Consider the following 27,937-nt stretch of genomic DNA (forward strand, 5'->3'; position numbering starts at 1 on the left):
GCGTCTCTGCTTCATACTCTACCAGACCAGTGCTCATGTCCTTTCTATGTCACCCCCTTAGCTCTTTGCTTGCCGGTTTGACTACTCTTTGCAAGAATGAGTTTGTGTTTTTGCGGTTCTTTATAATTGCTCCTCTTGCACATGAAACACGCTAAAACATTTCAGGCATCCTCTCCGCCGGGAGCTGTTCTTTTCCTCGTTTGGCTCCGAACGTGGCCCGTCGGGTTGACTTTCTTTACACTACATTCTCACCAGTGCTCGTGTGTGTTTGAGGTGGGTACAGGGCCTTCTCTTGCTAGACTAAGCTTTTTCACGGACAAAGAGCTCGCTTCCCTTCTTCTTATTTAACCAGTGCATGATATAAACTACAGCATGAGAGCGAGGCGCCGAGACCTCAGCCTCTGCTCGTTTGCAAACGGTCACTAATGATGCGGAGAGTATATTGTCAGACAGCGCTGTGGTGGAGGGAGGTACTCGCTTCCCCCGGGGCCTTGAATTTGATTTTTAAAACGAGCCCCGAATCACAGTCCACAAGCTCTGTTGAATGTAAATAAACTGTCCGTGCTACTCACACACAGTGAGGGTACATGTTTTTTCAGTCGACTTCGTATATTTTCTGAAACGTCAAATAAATTGTGACCTTTCTGGAGGTTTTATAAAGAACATTGAATCAAGTATGACTACTTTAAGGAACGTGATAACATACAAAAAACTAGAACACAATTGTTAAAGATGTGTCAGGAATAAGACCCAGTTTTGTTTTATTTTCCAAGTTTTTTCCCGCTGACATAAACAGAAACTATAATGAAATCATAATCTAATTCCAATACTCTCATCTCCCCTATTATTTTGTATCACATTGCCAAATTTGAATCCCACCTTTTTCCTGTAAATACAGTGATAACGCCAGTGTCCTGTCATTCATTCAGTGGTTCAGATACCAGTTGAACATCATCGGGCAACTGGCGCTTCATATAATTGCCAAAAGGAAGTGCGAGTTTTCGGATGTTGATGGCATAACAGCTCACGTTGTGGCATTCTTTCATGTCGACAGTTGTCTCAATCACAAATGTATTAGTACTGTGATTTTTTTCTTTTTCTTTTTGTTCCTACGATGGTGAGAATACTCTTCCTGTGCACAACGTGTGAATGATGATCGCAGATTAGCCTGGTGCAATAGCTACTTGTAGATGATCTTAACGCTTTTGCGCTGCCGTCTTAAGCCACAGGTCGGTCGTTCTCTCTTTAATCAACTCTGGTTTGCCATATTATTCGGCCAACATTTGATAAACTGTATTAGATAGCCGCGAGAGTAAATAGTTCGTTTTGTATGTCTAATTTATCAATCAGATCTACGTATTGTTGATTACAGTAAATGAGACTTTCTCCCTAGTTTCAGCCCAAAGTTTTTCCAACCTGAGAGACGGGAGGAGATTTTATACTGCTGTAAAATATCAAAACTATTTTATGGACAAGTGTTCTATCTTTCTAATAATACTTCATATATTTAGTCGTTGCAGTTCTGTTTTGAAATGCTTGACAATGGAAGAAAAAAAAAAAACATTGTTTCCATTTCAGGTTTGTGCTTTATGCAAATAGGAAAACAAAAACAGACAAAAAACTTAGTGGTTGAATATTTACTGTTCGAGGATGCTTGCATTTTTTTGTAATTTTTAAGAACATGTGTTGGCTGTTGGTACCGATCCCATATCGTGTCTCTTGCCTGATAGTTGTTTAAATATTCCATTAAAGCTGAAAGTTGATAGATGGCTATTTTTGTCTTCACAATGTAATTCAGGTAAGTTTTCATAACTTTTCATCACAAGGGCTACTACTAGCAGCTTTGGTATGGAATGAAAGGGACTCTATGGGTTTCATAGAGCAAAAAAGGTGCAATTAATTAAACGAGGGAGGGCTATGAAGTAAGTGTGTGTTGACATCTGGCTGAGAGTGATGGCTGCAGGTTCGGGGGGGGGGGGTGCAGCAGTCCACAGATACCTATGACATTCCTTAGGCACGTCTGGAGGCCGTGTGGCGCTTTGTTCACTTTGACCTTTCTTATTTTTGTTTTGCCTTTAGAGGAGGAGTCTTGGCTGATCTAGAAAAGAAACATCTGCAGCTATCTGGCCGTTACACCGAACACACCACCCTACGCTGCTCTGGTCGGATCTTCTCATTGGTAGCGTTGTTATGATTTGCTTCAGTATCGTCCGTGTTGGGAGTCAGAAATGAAAGTCAGAACGTCTTGACCTTTTCTGAACGCGCCACCATGGTCAGATTAAACCGTAAATGACAGGAAAAGGAGTACACATCCTACCGTGCGCTTTCTGTGTATCTCAGATGTTCTGCCAAATGTTCCTAAATCAAACCTTTTTTGGATTCTTCCAGAGGGAAACAGTAAGTCTGTTAGAGGACTGTACTGTATTAACGTCATGGAATAAACCTTATCATAGCCTAAAATATTAGCGTACAAATAAACTTACCGCTCACCTTAAAGAACGCAGCTCTAAGGTGGAATGTTGTCCCACATGAGGCGACACTATGAATGAATCAGTCCACCTTAAATGTCAGTGACGGCTTTGATCCTTCCATTTATTTTATTTTTAATTGTTTATTTGACAGAAACATTGTGCAGTCACACGATTGTACCACAGTTAGCTAAGAGCTCATTTACATCGGCAGTTAAACAGACAACAATGAATACAGAATAAAAAAAAAACAAAACAGTTGACAGATCACTTAAAAATGAACCATAGATACAAATACAGCAATATAATATAAAGTTTTAAATACAATAATAACTGTAGTCTAAAAAAAATGACGTGTACAAAGCATAGATATTGAATATAAATAGTATTAAAAATATTCAAAGGCTCTACTGTAATCACAGCAGCATCTTTAAAAAGATCCAGCCCTGAGTGCAAAAATAAATGAGCTAAGGCACCTAATTATGATCACAGTCTCTCCACACCACGGTGGTGATTGAATCTGTAGCTGAAAACATACATGAACTAACTGTAACTACTCTGTTTCCGTCACTACTCATGTATGAAGCAGCATTAATACATCCATGTGGTTAAGGAACATCAGCTGAGTGAGCAGTCCTTTAAGTCTGTCCCAAGATGCATTGCTGTTCAGGCTGCTAAAAGAATTGACATGTCCGACCTGCTCCAGATGCTTCCCTAGCGCTTGCATCTCTACATCCACACCTGGCCTTAGATCTGCCCACATGGAGTCCAGTCCCTGTGGATGCACGTTAACCAAGGTCTGAACAGGGCCTCTCAAACACGGGGAGCTTTGACACATCTGGACCTTTCAGTGCACGTCTGAAGTACCGACAGGGTCAGATTAAACATCAAGGACAGGAAAAGGATTACATCCAACCATACTTGTACTGTGCATCTTAGATCAGAGGTGTCAAACTCATTCTAGTTCATATGATCTTAACTGGGTCGGACCGGTGAAATAACAGTGAAAAAAGTAAAATTACATGATGAAAACATTAACATCTACAAAGTTTCCTTAAAAATGTGAATAAGATGAACAACCTGAAATGTCTTAAGAAAATAATTGCATTTTTTTTAAACATCATGCCTCACTTTATCATTTACACATTAGAGCTTACAGATCACAGCAGATCTACAAATACACAACATTAGTAACAGGCTGATATTGTTTAAAAAAAAAAAAGATACACTTAAGACATTCCCGGTTGTTAATATTTGTTCAGGTTATTCACATTTTTTGCGAAAGTGTAGTTTGTAAACGTAAACACATTCATGCAATTTGACTTTTTTAGAGCTAAAACAAAACTTTGCCCTATTATTTATAGTTATTATGATAGTATTTTACTGGTCTGATCCACTTTAGATCATACTGGTCTGAATGTGGAACCTGAACTAAATGATCATTCTTGATTTTTAATATCTTTAGCATAATTTTTGCATTTCACAAAGTCATCCCATGGGCCAGATTAGACCCTTTTGCAGGCCGGTTTTAGCCCACAGGCCTCATGTTTGACACCTGTGTCTTAAATAATCTGTCAGGTCAAACCTTTTTGGGATTCTCCTACAGAGAAACTGTGGAGGACTGACTCGTCTTCATACTCTCATGCAGACCTGTACATCGTGTACATAAAAACATCTTATTTTAAGTGCCACAGTTTTACTATGAATTGGAACCTGATTGGAGATGTTTGACAAAGCTTTGTTTGTTCCTCCAGTCTGTGTGATGGGTTTGTCTCATTAAAAGGCCTTTTTGAAATGGTTTGATGATACAGTTAAGGATGAGATCCTCCGTCTCCACTAGTACCTGTTTTCCTGGCTCACTGAGTCTGGTACAACAGACTGACAGCCTTTGGATCCACTACCAGGTTTCAGTGGCATGTTGCTTTGATCGCTGTGCCACAATTTTTCAGTTTTTAATGTTGGATCCGTTTTCACAGGACTCCCTGCCTTTTCCTAGCGCGTCAAGATCCAACATGGCAGATATAGTTGGACAGAGACACTACCAGTGATTAGAGCCAACACAGGAGCAGCTGGGTCATCTCTATCGCTATCTCAAATCCTCTCTGTTGCTTCTTTTTTTTTTTATCTACATAGAGTGTAATTCGTTTTGTAATTTTGTACGACAATCCAGTACAAAACGCTGTGCCAAGCAAAATCAAATTTAAAAAAATATATCAAGGAATTTGTCATTCGTAGTAACTTAAGCCAGATCGTTTTGGTAGAAGCTTGAAAATTTACCTTTATATTACAGATTTTCCTACTTTCTTTCCCCAAACCTCAATAATAATGTATTTATTGAAATATTTGCCAAGTGAAGGTACTGATCCGGGCTGTGTATTAACCCTGGTGGGTATACTAGCATCCAAGTGAATGACTACACAGTGTGTTTACTCCACTTCCCCTGACTGGATTGGACTGTGCATTCTTTCCCTGGGTCAGAGCCACTGAATCTGCACCACTGCAATGGGCCTGCATTCATGCAATTTAGACGTCCATTCAAGCGCGCTCGTTGGTACTCTGAGGTCTGTGTGTATGTGGGTGTGTGTGCGTGCGTGCGTATGTATATGTATGTACACTTTTGATGGCTATTGCTTATGCTTGAGATCCATTCTGAGTAGAGGGATGGATATACAGTGATATTAAAGCTATCTTTGCATTTTTTTTGTGTGTGTAAGGTTGACACACCTTAACATGTGTATTTAGGACCACTTAAAATGACTTTTTTTAAAGAGTTCAATAAACTTTGTGTAGTGGTGTACAAATTGAAAGTAATGTATTTTTGTTTGATTTTTTTTTCTTCTTCTTTTTCTTTTTTTTAGTATACCAAATGTAAATTATGTACAATGAGTGTGCCAATCCCCTTTCTTTGTAAAGCCAGACTCTTTAACAAGTGCCAATGTTGTGAAAAATCAGAGGGCCTGTGAATTTCATGGTCCGGTTTTTAAAACAAACACTACTACGTATATGATTAATTAACAAAAAAAAAAAAAAGGACAGTTTTATTCTATATCTTAAGATTAATGATGAACTGCTGTTTTTCAGATTTATTGTCATTTTAATTGCATGTATTTGTCAGGTTGGGGACGGTGTGGGTGGGTTAGGTACTGTATTCATGCAGCACCCTCATTAAAAGGGTCTCTAATGGTTATTGATTTACAGTATTTTAGCCATATTTCTCTTTTGTATGTTTCATTTCAACCACTGTTGCCTGAACCTCATTCAAACATGAAAATGATTTTCATAGCCTTCTCCTTTAAATGTTTTAAATTGGAATAAAATATGTTCCTATACTCTCTTATTGCATCCTTGTCGTCTTTCTTTTCCTGTAGAAAATGTACATAGTTGGATTAAAAGCTTTATACATTTCCGCCCAGTTTGAAGGGTTATGCCTTAAGAATGTTGGTGCCAACCTGAAGTAAAAGGTGGATGGAGCTGTCATGGTGAGTTTTTGGACTGATGTTAAGTCAGGAGTTGTTGCATTTTGTTTTTTTGGAGCTGAGGTTGACCTGGTAAAATGATACATCAGTGTGATGAGCTATTTCTTAGCAGAATCCATAATGTCATTTCATAGTTTTCTAGTAATTTATTCACCACAACTAATGAAGCTGTCTGCTGTAGAGCAGGGGTGGGAAACGTACGCCCTGTGGACCAAAACTGGACCACCATAGGGTCCAATCCGGCCCGTAGGACGAATTTATGAAATGCAAAAATTATACTGGAGATATTAGCAATCAGGGATGTCAGACCAATAAAATACTGTAATAATAACCTACAAATAATGACTGCTTCAAAGTTTTCTTTATTTTACTGCAAAAACTAAAATGACATGAACATACTTACATTTACAAACCATTTCACAAAATATATGAACTACATGAAATGTCTTAAGAAAAATAAGTAATTTTACCAATATTCTGCCTGTTAATGTGTTTTCGCCATTGTTGATCCACTGTGATCTGTTAGTTTTACTATACCTGTTCTAAATATAAGCTGAGGCATAATATTATTAAAATTCTGTATATTAAGCTTAAGAAATTTCAGGTCATTCATGGTTGTTTATGTTCATACTTTTTAAAGGATAGTTTGTAGATGTAAACATTTTCATCATGTAACTGTTGTCATTCTTTATAGGTTATTATTGTTTTATTTTACTGATCTGACTCACTGTAGATCCTATTGGGCTGTATGTGCCCCCAGAACTAAAATGAGTTTGACAGCCGTGGCACAGAGCAACCAAACTCTGCAACTGAGCAGTCAATCAAAGCTTTTTCACCATGAAGTCTTATTGATGAAATAACACTTTACAGATGGACCACTTATTTAAAACTCCAAATAACAGGCAAGAGTGACTCCTAAAATGTCTGAAGTAAGTCTTCTTTTGAAAGACATTCAATGAAAGACAATGGGAGTCTGGACTTTTGGAGTCCGCATTTAGTGCCTGTTGGTGGTATTAAACATACATGTCCACTGGCTTCACTCAGAGACACTGTCCTCACCCCTTGTTTAGAATATTGTACAACAGTATTAACACCCACAGGTTACACTTCACAATACCTGGTTCACATCTAGATAGATTTTGGAGGTGAGCTATTCTTCCAGGGGATTTCAGATACTTCCCCAGTATAACATTCAAAGCCATTTGAAGGGAAAATGTGTCCTGAGCACCAGAACTGGACAAAAGACCATTTCAGTCCAGGACACCACGTCCTCAAAGGAAACTGTGGAGTAAAATGCTGATCGTTCTTGCCTTGAACTCTAAATATAGCACTGAAACAATTAACCTGTAATAAAGAGATAAAAAGTATATACAAAATATAAATTAGATAGAAGGACAGACAGACAGATATCCACCCTGTTTAACAATTTCAAACTAAGTTAGTCATAGATCTTTGAGTAATCACTATTTAATATGAGTGAATCTACTAAACAGAACTTTTTATAACAATGTCAGATACATTATCAACAAAACATATTTACTGGACAAACATGGATAAAAGCACTTTGACTGGATAAAAATTTGAAGAGTGTAATATAATATGAAGAATAAAGTTTGGAGTTGGAGTTACAGTTGTTGTTTACTTCTGTTTACACTGCTGAAGTCCTGGAGAAAAACACATGTGTCATTTCCTGACAATGGTCTCAATATAATAATAGAATTGTTTTTGGAAGGTGAGGAAGTACATGGCCCTTCCAACAGCGTGGAACGACAAGTATAACATTTAAGCACTCAAACACATTTTTCTGTTCAGGAATGGAAGTAAATAACTATAATTTGACATTTTAATCAAGAAATAATAGTATAGAGGCATTCACTCACTCACTCAAGTTCAAGTTTCAAGTTTATTTGTCATGTGCGTTCAGGTACAAGTACCATGGCAATGAAACACAGTGTGCCCTGGCTCTCTCTCCACCCAATATTGAAAAATAAATAACAACCAAATAACAATTACAATCACAGCAACAATAAAAAATACTTAACAATAAATAGCTCCAGCCCTCCTATTGTAAATTAAAAATACTAAATAAATAAATACAACTATAAAAACTCACTCACTCACTCATATATATATATATATATATATATATATATATATATATATAGGAGGGCCGTTCAATAAGTTCATGGCCTCACCCAGAACAGAACAAACACAGACTGATAATTTATATTTTATTTTTCAACATAATCTCCATTACAGCAATGCACTTGGTCCATCGATGTTCAAGCATCACTATCCCATCACGAAAGAATGTAACATCCTGTATTATCACAACCAGTATTTCTGCGTGAGGCCATGAACTTATTGAACGGCCCTCGTATACACACACATATACATATATATATATATATATATATATATATATATATATATATATATATATATAACCATTTAATCCTGTCTGGAGCCTGTTTAACCTAATCTACACAAAAATTAAAGCATATTTAATATATAAGTCTGTATTATTTTGTGATTTATTGTGTAAATTGTGTAAGACTAGGGATTGGAGATGGAAACTAGGAATAGCTATAATCTCCTTATGTGAATAATCAGTTTACTACAGCTTGTTTGAAACAGGCAGAAGTTATACTATGTAATTTGGATTGTCCCTATTACATACAGTTAGTAAATAAATAAGTTGAATACCATGCAGTGAAAAAAGTGCATTCATACATACATCAATAAAGGTAAACACTGGTATGTTCAAGTCTGTTATAATAATAATAATGATAATAATAATCTTTATTTATATAGCACTTTTCATACATTAAGACTGTAGCACAAAGTGCTTTACATATCAGTTAAAAAATCAGTACCGCCCCCCACCCACACACCCACCCACTCACCCGCGCGCACGCACACACACACACACACACACACACGCACACACGCACACACGCACACACACACACACACACACACACACACACACACACACACATGTGCAAACCCACAAGCTCACACATACTTAAAAAGACTGACTGAGCATGGGTAGACCAGAACAAAAAAGTAAAAGTAAAAGTGAAAGAATCTCTTTAAATCAGGGGTGTCAAACTCATTTTAGTTCAGGGGCCACATACAGACTAATATGTTATAAAGTGGGCCAGACTAGTAAAATAATATAAATAATAGGATAAGAACTGATAAATAATGTCAACAACAAAGTTTTCTCTGTTTTTGAGTGAAAAAAGTCAAATTCCGTATTTAAAATGTTTACATCTACAAACTGTACTTGAACATAACATGAACAAATATGAACAACCCGAAAATTCTCAAGAAAAATAAGTGTAATTTTAGCAATATTACACTTTAGTTTGTCATATACATGTGCATCATAACTTACAGATCACAGTGGATCTACAAATACACAAAACATGTAGTAACAGGCAGAATATTGGCAAAATTCTACATACTTCTCTTTAGACATTTCAGGTTATTGACATTTTCTGTAAAAGGCTCGTCTGTAAATGTAAACATTTCAGTGTAATTTTACCTTTTTTACACTTAAACAAAGAATGAAATTTCTGGTTGTCTTTATTTATAGGTTATTATGATAGTGTTTTGCTGGTCTGACCCACTTTAGATTGAACTGACCTAAAATGATTTTAATACTATTGATTATTAATATCTTCAGTGTAATTTTTGCATTTCACAAATTCATCCCACGGACCAGATTGGACCCTTTGGCTGGCTGGATTTGGCCCCCGGGCCGCATGTTTGACACCTGTGGTTTAAATAAATACAAAACACTAGACATGTCTTACTATTTCTAAAGGGATAATGTGATGGAGTAAATCATAGGACACTCTCGTCTGTGCATTAGAGCAGTGGTTCTCAACCTTTTTTCAGCTATGTACTCCCTGTGAAATATTTTTTCAGCCAAGTACCCCCTAACCAGCGCAAAGCATTTTTGGTTGAAAAAAATGACCTAAAACAGAGTGCTGTGCCATCAGTGTCTCATTTATTAAACTTTGGAACTCCATTTGTAGTGGTCTCTCTTGAACTATTTGGAAATAAAAAGATATAACTAAAAAAAGAAAGAAATAATTAACTTAACCCTTTCACACATTGTGGTCACTACAGCGGACAGTTATTCTCCAGCTGCTCTGTTGTATATTCATAGGTTTTGTTGTTTTAGTTCCATATGAGCCAACACAGTGGACACTTATGCAGCATCCCATAATACACTGCAATTCATACCATTACTATAACTTTGCTGTTCTTGATAAACCTGATCTGCAGTAACATGTTTAAGTGTAGATCAGTTGTTATTTGTTAGACAAAAAGAGTTGTTTTTTGCATATTATATGAGGCAATAACTAGCATTAAAGTATGTTAAAATGTGAGAAAACATCAAATTAGCAGCCTTAAAAATGTTTTTATTTCATTGTTTTCATTTTAATTTCTGATATTGGGTTTTAAATACATATTTCTTTACTTAAAAAATGAAATGCATGGACATTTTTGTAACTCCATGAAAAAAAAAAAAAACTCGATCGCAACTTTTTTTTTTTTTAATGCCTATGGAGGTATAAAAACACTCCAGAAAAAAAAAAAAATCTTGACTAAGGTTCTCATAATTCATGCAAGAAAAGGTTAATTATAAATAAAGATTTGTGCACATAAAAATAATTATTTACATAAAGTGTCCTCCTTTGGGATCATAGAAAAGATCTGTTCTCAAAAAAAGTAATCACGACTCCATTGTTTGAGTTTTCAGTGATTGACAGGTGATGCTAGGTGGCATATGACAGATTGGGTCGAACCATTCTGGTATGGGGGAGACTCTGGGTTTTTAGGATGATGAAACTGAATAGCCTACTGAATATAAAATTAATATTATGAACGTATATATTTTCCTGAAATATTTAATTAATTTAATAATTATTTTTAAAGGATTTTTGCATGGCTGCTACTTTTTAAATATATTTCAAAATCTCACGTACCCCCTGGAGTGCCTTCACGTGCCCCCATTTGAGAACCAGTGCATTAGAGGCCTGGTCCTGTAAACCTCATGAGGACACATCCTGCTGCGGTGGTCTGGACCTGCCAGGGGTCACGGCCCGGTCATACACACCCTGCTCACCACTGTCACACACACACACACACACACACACACACACACACACACACTGTCAGACTACATGTCCTCCAGGGAGCCGCTGTGCTGACCTGACCACTGGGGGCGCTGTTCGCTCAGACATCCGCCGGCTGCTGTAGATCCGCTGCGGGTAGAAGCTCCGGCTCGCCTCGTCTACCCTCCGTGGTTCTATGTGGGGCGTTCAGCTCGGCGGCGGCGTCGCGCTCACCAGCTCCAGGAATGGACTGACTTTCTAAGCCTCACCGCTGACAAACCCACTGTGTTGTTTCTCCGGGAGTCCTCGCTTGAAGGGACAAAACCGTTGAGAGTTGAAGTGCAGCCTGGGCAGAGAACTGGAGCTGAGTCTGGTCTGACTGAACACACTGATTGGATCCGATCAGTCGCGAGACTTGTTTGTTGGCGTCGGACCGAACGGAATTCAACTTAAACGAACCCGCAGACATTTTGTTGTTTCTGACTATTAGACCGCTTTACCTCCTACTTTTTAATACCGGCGTAGTTTTGAGCCGAAAGGACAGGAGCAAGCAGCCTTCAGGAGCCAGTAGAAGCCGAAGGGAAGGGAGCGTCACCCCGGACCCGCGGTGCTTCCAGCTCCAACCGCTGAGCTCGTGCGTGAAGGCGGAAAGCTGAACCAGCGATGAATCATTTTGACTGACAGCTTTTGAAGAATTAGCTAGCATAGCCGGCGAGGACCCAGCAGTGATGGTGCTTTCCTGTTGACACACTCAGTAAATACGGGGTCGGGACAGGTACAGTGGCTGAATGGTTTTGCATCACCCCAACAACAGACCGATTAGATTACCTCTCTGACGGCTGCAAAGTGCATCACTTCTATTCACCTTTTTTTTTCTTTTTTAAATTTGTTTTTTGGAAGGGGGGTTCGCTAGCTACAGTAAGCTAGTCATCCTGCTAACGCTGGACAGCTCCAGTTAAAAGGCAGGGCTAGGCTTTGGACAAAGGACCAACGCAAGGAAAAATATAAACACAAGGCTCACAGTTCATCGTGTTGAGGAGGAGAGCAACAAACAGGGAACTGACATGATGTTTCCACAATCCAGACACTCAGTAAGTGGCTTTTCCTTTGACATTTGTTCAGAAAATAGACGCTTCACGGTGAGAACCATCCAATTTGTGCAGAACAGGTTAGTTACGATGAATTCTGCTCACAAGTTGTTTTAGTGGCAGAGTTAGATGTACTTGTAGGGGACTGTGGATTTTTTCTCCTCCTTTGGACAACTGTTTCTGCTGTTTTTTTGTGTTTAGTTCTGGCAAGTTCTTCAGAGGGTCTGTTTGGGTTTTATAACGGCACTGCATTATGGAATAAAACGTGCTGGCTGAAAATAAGATCTGTTTGGGATTGAAAGTGTTAAAACTTTTTTGCAAACGGTAGCAACAAGATAACCCTCTAAATAAAACCTATATTTCACAATCATTGGATTTTACACCCGTTATTTCAATTATTCTGAATTATCCAAATAATCATAACGAAATAGTTATTGTTGTTATTTATTTATATGTATTTTATGAAGGTAAACAAAATGGAAGTGTTGTATATATGTGTATTAAATCAGTTCGATTATAATATACACTATTGTTTTCAGGTGGTTGTTTTATTAGTACAAAAGCGCACATCTCTTCTGTTCCCCTAAATCTCACGTTTCCATGGTAACAGAAACTCAGTCCAGGCCATGCATTCATCAGTGATGAGGGCTCTCAGCCCATTGGTCAAACATTATGTTTAGTGACTGGCAGATTTGTGTTACCTGTCAGAGTTGGCTGCAAGAAGCCTCCTGCTGAAATATCTGGTTATGTCAGGGCTGCTTTTGAGCTGATGTGATTTTTTTTCCCAGCCAAAGTCTGTAATTAAGGATTTTTTTTCTGGCTTGATCCCAGACTCGAACTGACAGTAAGCCAACTCCATTGGTTTCTTTCGATCCCCTAAGAAGCCTGCTTAGAAATCCAAAAATGGTGCTTGCCTGTATTTTTGTTTCTACATTTTGGCTTGCCGTGTCACTTTGCCCTTATGAGGGGAAATGTAACAAAAAGGTGTATAGTACTGGACAAGTAAACATAGCAGCGAGCAGACTGTCACATTGCTACAGAAGGTGCCCTCTCCTTTTCTTTGCCAATGTCTTGAAGCTGCTGCTGGTTTCTTTTGCTGCTGAAAGGGGATGAGTTGTTTGCAGAAGCTCAAACCTGAATGTCTTTTGTGACATGAATGGTTTGCCCTTTGGCAGTCCGTCTGTGTGGCAGGATGATTGTGCTGTGGTGGTGTTGCTGCTGCGGATGTGTGTTCATTGACTGGGGGAGCAGGATGTTAAGGTTTGGAAACCTCTGGTCGGAGCCTGGCTTGTCAGATGAATGAAATCCTGTGTTCCACTGAGTTTAACTTCTTTTCTGAAGCTGTCATTCAGCATTTCTAATGAAGAAAAAAGACATGTCTCATACAAGCGCTGGTCATTAAACTAGTGATTGCTCATTACCTATAAGGCCGCTACATAATACCTCAGTGTGACAGCTGTTACCGTAGGCTAAATGTGAATTTATAGTAATTATTTCTTAAACCTCTGTAAAAGGAAACCTTAAAGCACACTTAATACAGCCTCATGGCCACAAGGGTCTGTATGACATAAATCTCCTCATCTGCTAATGTCTGGAAAGGTCTGTGCAGACCATTCGTGTTCCGGCTAGAATTTATGACCACACGCTGTCAAATGAGCGAACACAGACACTTGGTTGTGTCTAAGCAGAAGCACATGTACATCCGCTGTCTGCGTCTGTTGGGAATGGTATCTGGTTCTTTGGTTGGGCTTTCCAGTAGCCCTGGGCTGTGTCTGATAAAGACAATAAGAAGTTCAAGTATTGATCAATGTTAAATAATATTTTCTTTCCCTACTAAAAGCTTATTTTTAGCCCTGTGTTAACGTTGAAGACAACATATGGTTAGCTGTGGGTTTAAAGCCCTCAGAAAACTGTCAGAGCATTACAAACACATGTCAAACAGTGGAACATTTCAGACATAAAATCTGGAGCTAGAACTTTGGAAATGAATATAATCAATAAAATCTTTTTTCACAATCAAAATGTACACAAGCAAAATCAAGGAACACAACCAAGCAAGAGAAAAAAGTTGTGTTTATTGTGATATGAAATCATATTGTGGGGATTATCATTACTGTTTTATCACCCAGCCTGAAATATCAATATATTAGCCTAATATAACTAAAAAAAAAACCACAAATGTACTGGAAGTATGGATATAGAAGAATCATCATTGCTCTGATGACACATAGTTAATACTGTGGCAGTGTGGAAATAAAAATGTGTTTGTAGAGGGCAGGCTTTAGGCCCTGTGTCCCCCTCTGAGGGTGAATTAGTCACCACCTGATGGGGTGAGAACTCAGTCACCTTTGCCAAGGTGAGAGCAGCTGGACTCGCCACTTCAGCCAGTCTGATAGGAGGTTATTTTACCAAACCCAATCCACTGCCCTTGTGCTGCTTAATAGGACCCAACACACACTGTATTAAAACCAGCTTGGCTCCAGTGCTGTTTCAGTCATAATGGACCATATCTGGTCTATGTGTGCCTGTACCACCTACAGTTCCACTGCACTGACCTCTGTGCTTTCCCACCTGGCTTAATACCTGAAAATGTAAAAACAAAAATCTCCTTCCACTTCAAATGCTGTGCTTCCTTTGCTGCTGCCACAGAGGCTTGTGGATGTGGGGAATGTGTGACACCCATATAGATATGGGTGTCAAAGATAAGGAGCCAGAGGATGAGCAAGTAACAGCTCTGCCTCATAATGACAAGTGATGGATTATTCACAGTGAAACTGGTTTCCTTTTTCATTTTTTTGTACTCTACATTGTAACATTCAGTTTCTTGGTGCGTTATTTCATGTAGATGACTGTCAGATTTTATCAAAGGATTTTTTAAATACATCTACAGAGGAAGCTGTATGGACGGTGGTATGTGGTGAAAGTGGCTTGTCATGTGTTCATTTAAGATACCATCTTCATCATAAACTTAAGGCATTTTTTTATGTTTTCATGTATCTCTAGAAGAAGATGTTTGTATGTTTGTCCCTCACTCAGTCCCCATTACTTGTTTCTTGAGTGGCTGGACAGAAAGTCTTGAGGATGCATTGAGGACATTTTGGTGGCTATAGGTCAATGTCACTGTGAGCTTGTATCTGCCCGTTCTAATAACTGTGATATCTCAGAAACCCCCTTAAGGGTTTTTACCTCCGCCAAGGAGGTTATGTTTTTGCTGACGTTGGTATGTCTGTCTGTCCGTGTGCAAGATAACTCAAAAAGTTATGGACGGATTTGGATGAAAATTTCAGGAAATGTTGATACTTGCACAAGGAACAAATTATTAAATTTTGGTGGTGATTGGGGGGGGGGGCACTGCTCTGCCTTGGCGGAGGTCTGTGCTCTCCGAGTGCTTTTCTAGTTCTTCAAATATGACACAAATGTACATCTGGACTCAAGTATGAGTAGATTTTTGGTGGTCAAAAGTCAAGGTTGTTGTGACCTCAAAGTGCATGTTTTTTGTTTTTTTTTTCCATAACTAGTGAGTACATCTGATGGAACCTGCAATTCTTGCCATGAAGTACAACTAAAATTGTCTAATCGCAAGATAATGAATGTGTCACTGTTGTGTATTTAATCGAGAGGGAGGTTTTCCTGGTCAATCTGGCTGGTTTTCAGAAGGGACGTATCTATTATAACATTCCAGGCCAATCCCTATGTTTATAATAACAATAGCCAATGCCAGTATGCATGCTATTGTCTCTATATTTAGTTTTTGTGCTATTTCCATCTAAGATTACAAAGGGAATCTTCATTATAAACATTAAAATAGTTTAACTGGTGTTGTTGCTTTATTGTTGAATGATCTTAAATTCATTCATAGAAATTTTTGGAAAAAACCTTTAATGTGGCACAACAGATAAATAAATGTCGGCCACTGTGAAATGATATTTTACGTACCAATAATGACATTGCCTGATATCAACAAATACTGGTTGAACATCTTGTGTTGGTGCATTTCTTTTCTGCTTAGATGTGGAAAATTCCTGAAAATCACTACAAATTTGTTTTTTGTTTTTTTTTAACTTTGAATGTTTTATTTAATGTAATAGATGTTTCAAAAGGATCAATAATAGGGGTGCACAATTCTGGCAAAAATGTGAATCACAGTTCTTTTGCTTAGAATTGAGATCACGATTCTCTGGCACGATTTTTTTCGCAAAATGTTTTTTGCACTGTTGTCAAGGAAAATGGGTTCTTTTACCTCTGATTCGCATCTTTCATATCACTCTGCAAGTAGTTTGGTCACTTATGCAGTGTTTGCCATGGGATTGATCTGTTGGTGTGGCTGTGTGTAATGGGGGGGTGCACGCGCACGGTTCGGCGGGGGGTGCATGCGCGTGCATTTGGGCCAGTTACCCGCACGCGTCAGTTTCCATCCTACTTGTACTATGGGGTATGGGGCGGTGTGGTCCGTGCCCCCCGCAGAAGTGAAAGTGAAACTTTATGTTCATTTACCTTTTCCCTGCCCTCCTGTCCTGGCCTATTATATATTATACATATGTATAATACATGACAGTGATCATTTTTTTGTATGAAATGTTTGGTGTGGTGGCATGGATAAACCTTACCAGCAGAAATGCTGCACTTATCGTCCCGGTTGCTAAGTGACGTCAACTGATCTGTGAAAGTTTGCAGCGCAAAAAAACTTCCCAGCCGGCACAATGGAATATTTCTAATATAAAATTTTTAGAGGGTGAGACTTTTGATTCTTGTGAAAGTTATCCTCACTGGCAAAGAAAAGAAGAATAACAACAGCAGCGCAGAAGTCAGACAAGTGAAAATGAAAATACACTTGGATCTGGACGACGGAAAAGACTGATATGAGATTAACACTGCCGAATGTGAACCTTAATTGGGCATGAGTTCAGGTGGGTGACTCACCATTACCACTAGGGTTTTCATCCATTTCACTCTCTTTACCGCAGACGTTCCTCCGCTGTAATTCACTCTTTCTTCACTCAACTGCAGTCGACAGCAGCAGGCTTATGTGTTGTAAAGACGCTTTACCATTGGTTGAGGGAAGAGGTGGCGGTGGTTCTGCGTTTGTGGGCATTTATTTGTAATGCAGCCTGTAAAATAAAATGCTTAAAAATTGTCCGTGTTTAGAAATGAGATCGCATACATGTGTGAATCGAGATTGTGATCTTTTAACGATTAATTGTGCAGCCCTAATCAATTATCTGCATTTTTGAATCCTGCATTAACCACGAAAGAGAACTCAAATCTGAAATGTAATATTGTTCATAATAATAATTGCAATATGACTTTTTGACCAAATCATTCAGCCTCTCATAGTTTCTTATAGATCTGCTTATTCTTACACCTGTATTATTTACAACCCATGTGTTTGCTGTTTTACTGAGGTGTCTCATTTAAATACAAAGGTTTAAACAGGGATATGTTCATGCTTCTTGCAGCTGGCATATGCTAATCCTCTGCAGCAGGTTATGGGCACAGTTCATAGGTTTAAGAGGAAAAGGCCTCATTTGATAGTGCCTGACCCAGTTGATAGCATTTAGCATATTGTTTGGGTGTTGATTAATCCTAATGCAGCTTCAACAAAGCTGACTGTGGCGTGAAAGTGGAGCAACACAGCGGCCTGGTGCCAAAAGCCGGAGAGCAGAGCGAGTAATATGCAGAGGCAAAATCTCTCAAGTCCCCAGAGCCCTTCCCTCTATGCTCAACTGTAGAGATGGCCACAGGTTGCACACACACACACACACACACACACACACACGCACACACACACATAGACGTACACACTCCCCCTCCTCCTGCTTGTCTCCCTTTATCATGCGTTTCCTCCCAGATCTGATGTAGTGGTGGGAGGGTCAGGGGCAGAGGGTGCACAGGCATTATTAAGCCCACTTGAATTAACAGAACAGCCCCCAGCCTTTCCTCTAAAGCCTCCAGCTGGGGGGAGCTTAATCCCCATGGTCCCCTGTCTCGCCCATTAAACAAACTCCCCTCCCCACCCACCCCTGCTTTGTTGCTCGGCTGCACACACACAGGTCTCTGTGCATGTGTGTGTGTGAAGCATATTCTTGTCGATGGTGGACATTAGAGCGTGCACACACACGAAAGCAGGAGAACATACACTTGGGCTTCTTTCTATGCTATGGTAATTATTCTTCCAGCACATGCATAGAAATGAAAGGCTTTCTCTTTTTCATCCATACAACATCAACAAGGACACGCACACATACAAACATACACGGCCATTCTTAGCAGCCTTAAGGGTCTTATCTGCTTTTTGTATCTGAGGATACAAATTGAATGTGGGGCTTGACACACACAGGCCAGCAGATGTCTGGGTCAGTAAGGTTAGGCCAGCTGATTAGCATGACAAACTGAGCGCAACAGCCCCCCCCCTTCTTCCTCCTCGTCAAAATCTCCGTCCCCACAGGAGGCCCTGCTTTTTGAGTGGCTGAGTTGAGGCCACGGGTCACAGGTGATGTTGATTTTTGTGAAGGGGCCACAGTGGATGATTGTCAGAATGCTTTGGGGTTGGCTGAAAGGGAGGGGTGTTGAGTGGTCAAAGTCTTTCACTTCTAAAAAACACACACACAAAGTGACTCGGACTGAATTTGGCAGGAAAGATACTCATGAATACACTTGCAGACAAGATGACCTGTACTTCTTTCATACAGAGCTGCCATATGATCTGCTGTAGAATAGGCCCTGCTCAGGTCATGACATGTTACACAGCACTAGCTCTGATGTGTCCCTTTAATATGCAAAAAAACCAAAAAGTTCATCGGCAACCTAAAACACAGCACACATTCATTTGAAGTTGAACATGAATACTCATCACATAATAATAATATGATAAAATAATATGTCATGATAATGAAACATTGATATGACAACTTTACACATCCTACTTGTGTTTATTAGATCTCTTGTATGACATATGCTGTAGTTTCATTTTTGTGGGCGGCTGTTGCTCAGGGGGTAGAGCAAGTCATCCAATAACCAGAGGGTTGATGGTTTAAATGGCAGCTGTGGCTACAGATGTAGTTTACCACCACCAGTTTGTGACTGTAGAGACAATGAATAATGGATTCAACGTAAAGAGTGTCTAGAGAAGCACTATGTAAATGTGATACATTCTTCTTCTTCTTATTCTTATTCTTATTATTATTATTATTATTATTATTATTATTATTATTATTATTATTGTTATTGAGGAGTGATTGGACCTCCAAGTACTTTAAACATGCTTTGGAATTTCTTCTGCATTATGTGAACTGCAGATACTGTAGTTCCTCATACAAGGAAGAAAGTCACCAAGGCAGCACCACACATATTAAATACCCATAACACCACAGTGGTTTTTACCCTGCTCCCCGAAGGAGTGGCAGGCGTTACTGATTTTGGTTCAATTTGTTTGTTTCTTTGTTTGTTCACACTCTAGCAGCAAAACTATTGGTTGAATTCATACCAGATTGGGTTTATAGATTGCCAGTGACCCAGAATAGATTTGATTACATTTTGGGAACAGAAGGTCAAAGTTCAAATGTTTAATGAATTTCTTAAATCTTTTTTTTCCTTCTCCCGTTTACTTATAATGGGTGAAATTTCAAATGTCTATAAAAACATCACTTTTCTTTCAACTTACTTCAAGCTTGGCACATATATAGAGGCAATTGATATGCTGACATCAGCACACGCATAGACATGATGACATCACCTGGTTCCATGCCAAACTAAGCTACAACATGTGTGAGGGGTGGGGTTTGTTGTGCCTGGCACCACCACTTTTGGGTCATGACCCACCAGTTGAGAATCACTGTTCTAAAACGTCTCTGTTAACAGCTGTTATTGGCATCTTACCTTGAAGGGGTTTTGCTGATCAGATTAATACTGTTCTGTGGGTGTGCCTCCTGTCATCCTCCGTGTATTTCCGTCTGCTATTTCATGACAGTTATAGCAGGATTTACAGAGGTTTCAATAAGGTGATTCAGGACTGGCCTGCTGCTTATTTTACAAACACACCTGCAAACAGTTCAGCGGTTTAAGAACATGCTGTGAATCTGAATAGACTGTTCATAGGTACTTTCATATGGCCAAACGAAGGAGAAATTTAGGAGATATAGATGTCTGGACTATTCCCACCAAGCAAGTAAACACGTTCACATAAATACACATCATACACCATTTTACTATTTTGTTGCATTTTCATATCAGCAGCTACATTTCCTTCATGTACATTTTCAGTATACAGTAGTTAGGCTGTTCTTGCCAATGTTTACATATTTTGTTTCATGTGGGTGTTCTTTATCCTCATGGTTATTCACAGCACTGTTTTAACAAACTGCAGGTCTGTAAGCTCTTTTCAATACAGGTTATATAGTCAGTTGAAAATTACTTCAGACTTATATTGATAAATAAGCTAAAAATGTTTTTTGAGATATCTTGTATCATTTTGACTTCCAACAAAAGTTTTTATTCATTTCTAAAAAGTAAATGTATTGTATAACTACTGCCATTTTATCAGTATATAATGCATATCATTTTTGTCAATAATGCCCTGCATCACTATCAACTGTCAAAAACTATTCTTTGTTTAATATTTCCTGCTTTCTCTGACATTTTCCATTGATGTTAAGGCAAATGAAATGTATCATCATCAGTGCTGATTGGAGATGTTTGTGGTCAATCATCGTCCAGCATAAGACATTTTTTTGCTCTAGCCATTTTCTGTCATGACCTGCCATTGCACACTCTACCCAGATGCCACTCCTTGCCCAAACCGAGTAGAGTATTTCCAGTCAGACAGAATCTTACATGGATAATCTTCTGATGTGTGTTACACACACATGAGAGAGGGCGGTTCTGAACGATGTCCAGACCTGATTTTCCTGAATTCCATAATGGCTCAAATTTCCCACTCTTAATTATAGTGGGATGTATGTCAGAGCCTGATAAGTTATAAAACATCATTTGGCCATTGGTAATTAGTCAGTGATTTGTTTTTTAACCATTCCTAAAGCATTACTGGGTGTCTACCAAGGAAGTTTGATAAGCTGAGTACGCTAACAATTCAGGATCTCATAAAGATAAACATATTGGCTCATATACCAGTCATACACCAGTATTTTTAAATGTTTTGAATTGTACTGTATTGTATCTTTTCTTTGCATCATTGTAAAAGCCCTTGCCACACATTAATGACATGAATTTTTCTGCCTCTGCACTAATGTGGAAGCAAAGCAAGCACACACACAGTATCTGCACACCCTTTTGGAAATCAGAATTAAGAGCAGCTGACAGCTTAAAGGAAATACTAAATAAAGGTGACAGAAAACATAGCAGCGCATTCTGAATGATGCAGTCTCCTGCTGGGCTAATCAGTTACACAACTTTTACTGTTGCTTATTATGTTGAACAGAGATTACCAAATTGGAACCTAGATAAACTGAAGTCCTCCCAGTGGTAATGCATTTGGCCATGGATGAATATTTATAGGTCAGGTCAAGCAGTGACACGGTTACATGTTTCGTGTTCAGTGGGCTCTAACTTTGTACATATATGACCTATATCGATGTGTGTTACATATTTCAATAGGTATTGTGTAAGTACCTTAACATAGTAAGGATGATGATTGCATAAAATAACATTTTTGACCAAAAATATTTTAAAATGTGCTTGGTAATGTGGTTTCATCAAAATGTCACTGATTTGACAAGGGTTTGCCAAAGTGCTTAACATGTCGTTTCCAAAGGAAATTCACTTAAATTTGCTTATGATGTGTTAAATAACATATTGGACTGATTGATGTCAAAATTTAGGAAAATATATGAGAAACTTTTGGACTTATTGACACAGATTTAAAGTAACACAGTTTCAATGGGCATAGTGACACGGTTTCCATTCTTGATCCTATTATGATGTAAGGACCAATGTGTCTAGAAAACAAGTCAAATATTTTTAATACAAGCATTTATTATTCTGTACATCACAGTTATAAGTTAACACATGAGTGCATACAGAATAGAATAAGAGAAACTTTGGTTTTTCTCATTAGCCACTTTTACACAGAGATCCCGGAAAAAAGGCGGGATCACCATCTCGCCATTGACCAATTTCCACAGCCAAACCAAAGGAGTAACAGAGGTGAGACAGGCTGGACTTTTACACAGTGGAATCAAAGGAGTGGTGACACAGCGCAGTGTATAGTTTGACGTTTAACTTGCGCGTCTGAAATACCCCGAGCATTGCGGTGTTGCTAACCTCTCCAGAGTCGGCCCATCTTTCACCGTTCCACAAATGTTAGCATGGATAGAGTCCTCCACCCGAAGTGACAACAGCTCATGGATCTTGGCATCTTCCTAGTTGGAGATCTTTGTGGTCATGCTGATATATTTGTTTACAGTACACAGCCTGCACTCATTTTTAAGCCCCCCCGGCACGGGGATCGCACACGCAATACATCATCAAAATGTCACACCTTGGTTGCGGAACGAGAGGTGTTCCTTTTACATTGCATTCCGGAATCACGATTCCACCTTTATCACGGCTCTGTTACTACCTCCAGAGGCGTTACATAGCCGTGACAGAGGTGGGACCAAATGATCCACCATTTTGTTTACACACACGTTGTTCCACAATAAAGGTGAAATATTCCCCTAACAGAGGCACTGTGGAAAAGGGGCTACAGATCTGCATGTTCCCTTGGCCTGACCCTTATGACATCTTTTACAGTTGAGGTTGAATTTATTTGCTTTGTAGGAGATATGGAACATTTTCCCAAATTTTCTTTCCATAGCTATCATTATTAGTTATCATAATTCCTCCCAAACTAAAATATTAATCAATAAAAAAGAGAAATTTGCTCTAAATGAATGTGAAAATTTGCTCTAAATGAATTTGGATGGGGTTTTTTGTTTGTTTTTTCAAAAAAGTAAAATTGAAATATTTAGCTTTCAAACCAAACCTGGATCCTATCTGACTTGAATGGCTCCATCAGTCAGCACCGACTTCCACTAAATGAACTCCAGTGAACGGGACCAGTGGCTCACTCTGACAGACACCGCCTCCACACTCTTTGTAACTTATTTTGTCATGCAAATACAGAGAAATTACTGACTTTAGCAAGTACCCATAATACTCGTGTCTTAAGGGAGAGGCCTTGGGGCCATTTCCAAGACTTTCACTATGCCTCCAACAGTTGTTGCGTTTCTAAAATATCACAGATGGGAGAGAAAACTCAATGGATATTTTGTTGTTCTTTTTTAGTTTTTTTTTTTTTTTTTTCCGATTTATAAATACAATAAGTCATTTTCATCAATATTTTTTTTTCAGTTAGAGTTCAGGTCGTTCTTTATCATCACAGAAATCTTTAAAGACCCACAAAGAAAAAAGAAAGAAATATGAATTATGCTTATTTTGTCTTCATAGAACTCATATAGTCTGTGTAATGTTGCCAGAAGGTGGTACTATGTCTATAATTAACAGATGTAAAGTTTCCCTAAGAAAATTGGGCTTCCGCTTCTTCTGTCTTTGAAATATAAGAACCAGACCGGGTTCTGCTAACATGGTCATCTAGGAGAACTCAGGGATCAGTCAGCTGAGTTAAATGTTGGCTATGTCAGATGTGTCCTTTTCCCATATAAGCTTCAAAACTTTTTTGCCCAAATTTTGGAAATTATTCTTTTTTTTTTTAGTTTACCTTTTCCATAAACATTCTCTTTTTGTTTTTTTTTTCTTTTTCTTTATGGGCTCAGCTGGCTGACAGGCAGCTGTCTGTACCGATAAGGCAGCAGTCTACACCAACTGTACTCCCAGTCATCATTGCCCATTTTTCTGACACCTTTGCTTGTGTATCCTCTTTTATTTGGACATTTTACCAGGGAGTATCTCACACTATTTTTTTTTTTTCTACTTGTCTTGTCCAGCGTCCTAACAGCAGAATGGTAGTCTGGTTCCTCCCGGTGCTGAACAAATTTGCTTTGCCAAGGGTAACTTCATAAAGTATATGAAGCACCCTTTGATATTCTACTGTGTTTATTATGAGTTTTGTTGAACCACATTTCGATGCCGGACCTGACATGGGGGGTGGGGGTGGGGGGGTAGAAGAAGGGGAGAGAACAAGAGAGAAGAAGGTGGCGAAGACCCTCACAAGAGAGTATCAACAATACAAACAGCAACAACCATGGAGACAATTATAATGGTAACAATAACTACAACCAGAGCTGAGTAAACTGGGCAGAAGAGAGAAAAAAAACCCAAAACAAACAAAACTACAAAAAAAAACCAACACAACAATGAGATACATAAGACCTATGAAATGAAGAATATAAGAAAGCATGAATAAAATATCATATACCACGTTTGCACAAATAATACCTATAACAAATAATACCAGTAACAAATTCACACAACATCAGTTGTTCACATTCATCTGCTGTGACAGAGTGAAACAGGCAAACAGACTGAGGTGAAGAACAGACATGCAACCGCAACTGCACTCCCACCAAGGATCGGGGACCGACCAAGAGGGCTCCAAGGCCCGGCCTTCCAGCAGACACCACAGAGAGGGGGGATCCAGCCCACTCCCCCCCCCGAGAGGTAACAGTGTGCCCGCCCTGAAGATGGTCGAGGGAGGCCCCTGCCAGAGGCCCCACAGCAGCCGAGCACAGGCCCCAGGGGGCCAGGGATGCCAGCCGCCACCACCCCACCGGGGGCCGGCCACCCAGGGGCAGGCGAGGCGCCAGTCCCCGAGCCCCACGAGCCCAGGAGCCACCCATCTCCCCAGGCAGGGGTCCCAGCCAGCACACCGGGCGGCCAGGCCAGCCCAGACCGCCACCCGCTGCAGGCCAGTGCGCACCCCGATGCCACAGCCAAGTGCCCTGGGGGCCCGCATAAACATTCTCCAATGCAAAATTTAACAGTGGGCTTCAAATGCAGTTATGGAAACAAACCTAGTAAAGACATAAGAAGAAGGGCACCTACCGATTATTTTTAACTTCATTATTTTTAAACTATTCATTTACAGCTACAAAGAATATTACACATCTTTAGTCAGAGCAACTTTACATTATAGGTGTTTGTCAGTATCAACTTTCCTCCCTGGCTCTGCTGTATTTCCGCCATTGGCTCCCTAGCGTATTCCGCAGTCCACCACTTGTCACTCAATTTGATTTTAATACATTTGTACTACTATTTACATGTCATGTATAAGTATATATATATATATATATATATATATATATGTATTTTTTACATTTTGTACATTCTTCAAAATTGGACAAGCAAATTCTGTTGAATCCCGTATCAGGACAATAAAGATATATTTTCTCGCTGTTCTGCATTGTATCATATCTCGTGGCGGTCATGTACTCAATAAAACATTTCGGAATTGAGTTGTCACAGAAGCTGTCGGTGCCTTCGAGAATAGCATGAAATGCATTTTCGGATATTTACCAGCCAAGTACACACAAGTCACCAACCAATGCATCTGTTGTTTAAGCTAGGAGACGAGAACAACCTACAGGAATTCCATCAGATCTTGATTTTTGCGAACTTTTAAATGGATCAGTACTTGAAGAAGAAGAAGAAGAAGAGACAAGAATATGTATTGAGAAATGCCTCTTTTTTTTTTTTTTTTCCTGTGTGTGTGTGTGTGTGTGTGTGGTAAAACAGATGTGAATCTCACGATGGAAACCTCAAAGGTAAACAGAACATTATTGCTCATACTGTGACATAATTGGACATTTTCCTCCACCACACTAGCTGGTGGTGCAGTATGCTTGTCTAATGTGGTGTTTCTTAGTAAAACACGAGTGACATACTGTTTGTAAGTCATATAGTGACAGCATATCATAATCGTCACTGCAGAATCACTGTCACATAAAAATGAGAATGCAGAGGAGTGTGCATCAAGATTGAGAGGAGCAGTGCAGAATCCGTATCAGTTTACACCAAGCAGAGAATGACAAATGTTGTAGAGGTATCTGTCACTGAGGGGTGATATATGTGTATTTTATTAAATGAAAGTTGAGCCCACATGCCATAACGTCCACTCATGCAAACCGTACAATAATCTTAAATAACAGTTTAATCCTGGTTTATATTGCATTGTCAAGATTTTGTTTTGGCCTTATCAAAGAAATGATACACTTGTAGTGGGACACTAAGTCTGCTCAATTAAGGAAAATAACATTGTTCAATATTGTGATGACAATGTGACTTAAGATGAATAAATAAATACTGACATGTACATATGAGATATGCAGATCCTGTATCTTTCTGCTGTAGTGGGTACACTGTTGGCATCGACCCCAAAACTTTTCTGATTTCAGACTTTTTTTAACAGATGGTTCATAAATATTCAGGCAGTTACACACAAGAATGATTTAAATAAGACACTGAAAATACAAGAAATTAAAGTTTAGGTTCCTCTGCTTCTTTTGTACATCTCTTCGGTATGTTTTCAACAGTCATCGCTCCTTAATCAAAATGAACCAGATAGCAGAAGTGCTCTTCTTCTTTACCATAAGCTCTTTGTCAACCTCATTTTGTAGACAACCTGCTCTCCCTCAATGATTTCTTTTTTTGTCTTTCTTTTGAGCTATTATTTGCCCTCAAGGTCAGCAATTTCAGTGTATTAGCTTCATGTCGCCATCGGCCAATATAGATTAAACCTTCTACCGATAGTTTGTTAGTCACCCAATCCCACTACAAGTTGATCATCTTTCTTTTTCTTGGCTCATGTTAAAGGTTAACTCACTTTATTAGATCTTTAGGAAATAATTGGTCTCTGCATTTTACCCATCCTAATACACACACGCACAGTACCTAACATTAGCATTAGCATTCCATACATTAGGAGCAGTAAGCAGCAATTGGAAGCAGCTCAGGGACCAAGTCTAGATCTTCATCAGTGCCATGGTCAAGGTTTTATCTATTTACACACACACACACACACCTGATTTTAATGACAGGGGAAACTTGGAATCAAACCCAGAGTTAGCTGTTGCAGAAGTGCTAACCACTATGCCACCACGCTGTTCATGTATCCTATGAAGTGATTTCCCATCGTGTCTGTAATACTTTTACAATGTCTTTATCTTGCGTGTTCACTACTACTATCTATCAGTGCTACTATACACGTTTTCTGTATTTTTGGATTTCTTTGCTGTGCAACTAATTCACCAGAAAAATACATGAGTGTAAATAAATACAGATGCCAACAGGCATGGTGCTTTTGGTTTTGCCCAAAAGTGCAGCAGCCATCGATGTGAATATTTTTTGTGTGCTTCTGCATTTATGGATGTGTCGTGCATGTTAACGTGGGGGTGGAATGTAGTATAGGCTGTCATTTCACAAATTCATAAGCAATTGACAGCTTTGTTTGTGTGGGATGGCCTTTTGTTGTCTGTATACATTATTCTCTTTCATTGCATATGCGTGTTTGTGTGCGTTTCTTTGCATGACTGAAGGATGCGCTGGAGGAGAGGAAACTAAAATGGTAATGAGTTTGTGCTTGTGTATGTTTGTGTTCATGTTAACACACACAGTCATGGGCTCGTCAAGTGGTGTGTGTATGTGTGCGTGTTTATATGTGTGGGAGGGAACACGGGGAGTGTGTAGAGTGGGGCGGCTGCATCAGTATTCAGCAGTGGCTCCCAGTGAGGAGTGTGTGTGGGAGGTGGAAAGGAGGGAGGCTGACGGCGGTGGGTGGTGCAGGCCTTCCTCGTAGCAGAACTGTGCAATGGGCTGGAACA

The 27,937-nt window shown here is 39.2% G+C and overlaps 1 protein-coding gene across 2 annotated transcripts in view; it reads left to right on the forward strand.

Moving 5' to 3' along the window:
• Positions 1–11,262: 11,262 nt before the first annotated feature.
• LOC115417558 (TLE family member 5-like) overlaps positions 11,263–27,937 on the forward strand; it is an 89,482-nt gene continuing 72,807 nt past the window's right edge. Inside the window, exon 1 of one of the 2 annotated variants that reach the window (XM_030131580.1) lies at positions 11,263–12,170. In XM_030131580.1, coding sequence (XP_029987440.1) covers positions 12,144–12,170 — 27 coding nt within the window. In that variant the 5' untranslated portion in view covers positions 11,263–12,143. The remainder of the gene's footprint in view (positions 12,171–27,937) is intronic. The other variant, XM_030131579.1, reaches the window with a different exon arrangement.

This window comes from Sphaeramia orbicularis, chromosome 4, assembly GCF_902148855.1.
Source record: "Sphaeramia orbicularis chromosome 4, fSphaOr1.1, whole genome shotgun sequence".
NCBI classification, from domain to species: Eukaryota; Metazoa; Chordata; class Actinopteri; order Kurtiformes; family Apogonidae; genus Sphaeramia; species Sphaeramia orbicularis.